This window comes from Etheostoma spectabile, chromosome 2, assembly GCF_008692095.1.
Source record: "Etheostoma spectabile isolate EspeVRDwgs_2016 chromosome 2, UIUC_Espe_1.0, whole genome shotgun sequence".
NCBI lineage: Eukaryota > Metazoa > Chordata > Actinopteri > Perciformes > Percidae > Etheostoma > Etheostoma spectabile.
The window spans coordinates 10,921,548-10,924,210 of record NC_045734.1 but is presented as its reverse complement, the minus strand read 5'-3'; the positions used below and the strand labels follow the sequence as shown (position 1 = coordinate 10,924,210).

At 43.2% G+C, this 2,663-nt stretch overlaps 1 protein-coding gene across 7 annotated transcripts in view; it reads right to left on the bottom strand.

Moving 5' to 3' along the window:
* The window catches only part of lef1 (lymphoid enhancer-binding factor 1), a 39,953-nt gene that overhangs the window by 15,072 nt on the left and 22,218 nt on the right, over positions 1–2,663 (bottom strand). For all 7 annotated transcript variants that reach the window (XM_032501075.1, XM_032501049.1, XM_032501080.1 and 4 more), the window contains exon 4: positions 2,441–2,573. In XM_032501075.1, the coding sequence (XP_032356966.1) occupies positions 2,441–2,573 (133 nt within the window). The remainder of the gene's footprint in view (positions 1–2,440; positions 2,574–2,663) is intronic.

Here is a 2,663-nt window from a genome sequence, read left to right as displayed (position 1 = left end):
TCTTCTAATCCCTGCTGGAGCCAGCCTTTTCTCCCTGCCTCTATCTTTTCTCGTCTTCTTTCTCTCTCCAGGCTGTGGTCTGAAGGGGCCTCTCTCTTCAGAGAGGCAGGGCGAGCAGGGGGCTTATATCTCCAAAGCCAATGTTGCAGCGCTGGATTCATAGCACGCATAGCACTACCCCCTGCCAACTAATCCACCACCTAACACTCCTGAGGGCCCTCCTAAGGGCAGAAGGGAAGGAGGCAAGGGGTGAGGCGGTGAGGGAGGCGGAGAGAGCCCCAGCGTGTTAACCTTGTCACTCACACCCCTAAGGTGCCTAATTACTCACTCTCCTGTCACACGTTCCCATTGACACCCAACCGAGCTTCACACTCGCATTTCCTCTCAAAACAAGCAACACTAACATGCTTCATCTGGAAGTAATATATATTTGAATTAGTGTTCCCATGTAATATCTTTTTTTTTTTTTTTTAAACAGTGTACATATAAGGTTTAAATGTAAAACGTTCAAAGCACCCCCCCCCCTGCTCGACCTTCCATCCTGCATTGCGGCCCTGTGCATATTAGAGCTCATAATGAGAAAATCCATGATTGTTTTTCATAATTAACGAGCAGATCAAAGTCTGAGCCCACTAAGGAAGGCAGAGCAGCAAATGGTCGATATGAGAGAGCAAGACGGAAAGAGAGAGAGGGGCGGCAAGAAAGAGAATAAGAGATATTTCGATTTTTAGCTGAGCTCGACTGGTATACACACGTGAATATGCCTGGGGAAATCATTTGCAGCTAATTCTGCAACTGGATCGCTTGGACATGGATTTTTGTTGAGATGCAAGTGCAAAGATCACATATAGTCAAAAAATATATAAAAAATATTTTAAAAAAGTGTTTGTTAGAAACTTAGTGCATCTCTATGGACAAGACCAACACAAACAGTAAAATGGAGGGCACCACTTCAGAAATTGTACTACATGACAACAAATTTCTGTTCTCGTACAGTGTGTTTAATGCTCAATTCCATGTCAACACAATTCGTTCCTGCTTCCTTGAAAAAGAATATTCAACAAAAATATGTCTGATGCACGATTCCTCTGACATATGTGGAGCACAGTTTCTTTATATGTCTCACTCCCTTCATCTCACTACGCTGTGTACTCTTGTGCTCAGTTCTACATTGTTATTTATAGCCGGTCCCTCAGAACCTCCCAGCCTCATCATCATCTTCATCATCGCCTACATCCTGTCTGATCCCTCTCCTTTTCAACTGGCAGCCGCAGGAGAAGAAAGCCAGGAGAAGAGACAAGGTGCGGGACATAACTATGGTGGGGCCCACGTCTTTTTGCATTTGTGAGAAGTTGCCAAAATCTCCAGCTGCGCGGGGCTGAGGAGCTTGTCCAAACTGCTGAGGAGCTCCTCTGCAGCTGTCAGAGCTGTAGCTTGATGTTGTTTGTGAGAGGCTCTCAGAGGGAGAGGGCAGCAGAGCTCAGCGCGCCGTTCCATAGGCTGCTTTAAATGAGTTCATGTTAAGACTTGATAGAAAGGATGACTTTGCTTTGACACATTTTGGTTTCTTTCTCTAATGATTCCTGACAATGTTGCCACAAAGGGGTGTAAAAATATATATAAACAGTACACACACACACACACACACACACACACACACACACACACACCACACTACACACACAATACAGGTAGTGGTTCAGTTGAATTCCGACTGCGTGCACCGTACAGCATTATTGTAATATTTTGAACACAATTACACTTTATGGGGAGCCCAGATAGCTCAGTTGGTAGAGCAGGCAACCATATATAGAGGTTCACTTAACGCAGCGGGCCGGAGTTTGACTCCGACCTGCAGCCCTTTGCTGTATGTCATTCCCCTTCTCTCTCCCCTTTCATTTCTTCATCTGTCCTGTCAAAAATAAAGGCTAAAAAATGTCCAAAAATAAACTTAAAAAAAACTATTTCACTTTATTTCTAAATGTGACAGTGGTGGATGAAGTATTCAGATCCTTTACTTAAAGTGGCCGCACTGGACAACCAGTTTTGTTTATTTATGGAGGTCATACCATGAATGTTTCGCTCAGACAGAAAATCATTCATTTACAATAAGAGAATAAGTTGCGGAAGCATCTTTGTATTTTAAGTGTTGCATACAGTATCTTAGCCTGGATGTTTGTATTGTGAGCAAAACTTTATGTAACTTTGTATTGTTTTATTATCTGATTATTATAAATGACCTGTAACAGTAGAGAAAGCAGCGCAACTGTAAACCATTTTGAATATATTGCCACTACTTTGATTTTATAAAGCAAAAGGATGACAAGAACATTCAGAATATTTTGAAACATGGATCATCCACAAAGACCTATTACTGCAACCCAGCTGCCACGCTTGTTGTAGAGGCTGTCATGGTCGGATCTGTTTGCTTGGTCTCTACCTTGTTTGTTGTTGATATCCTGGGGATGAAGACCAGAATGGGATCCTGGGGCGAAGTGCTCGTCGCTGTACGTGATCAGTGGGGTGAGTGGGTGGACTGCATGAGACGGCTGCACCACGGGGACTTTGTTGGACTGTGGAGAAAAATACAAGACGGTTTTAAAACATTAAGAAAGAGAGATGACATTAACATTAACTTCAACTGCATTATTCCATGCAATTGG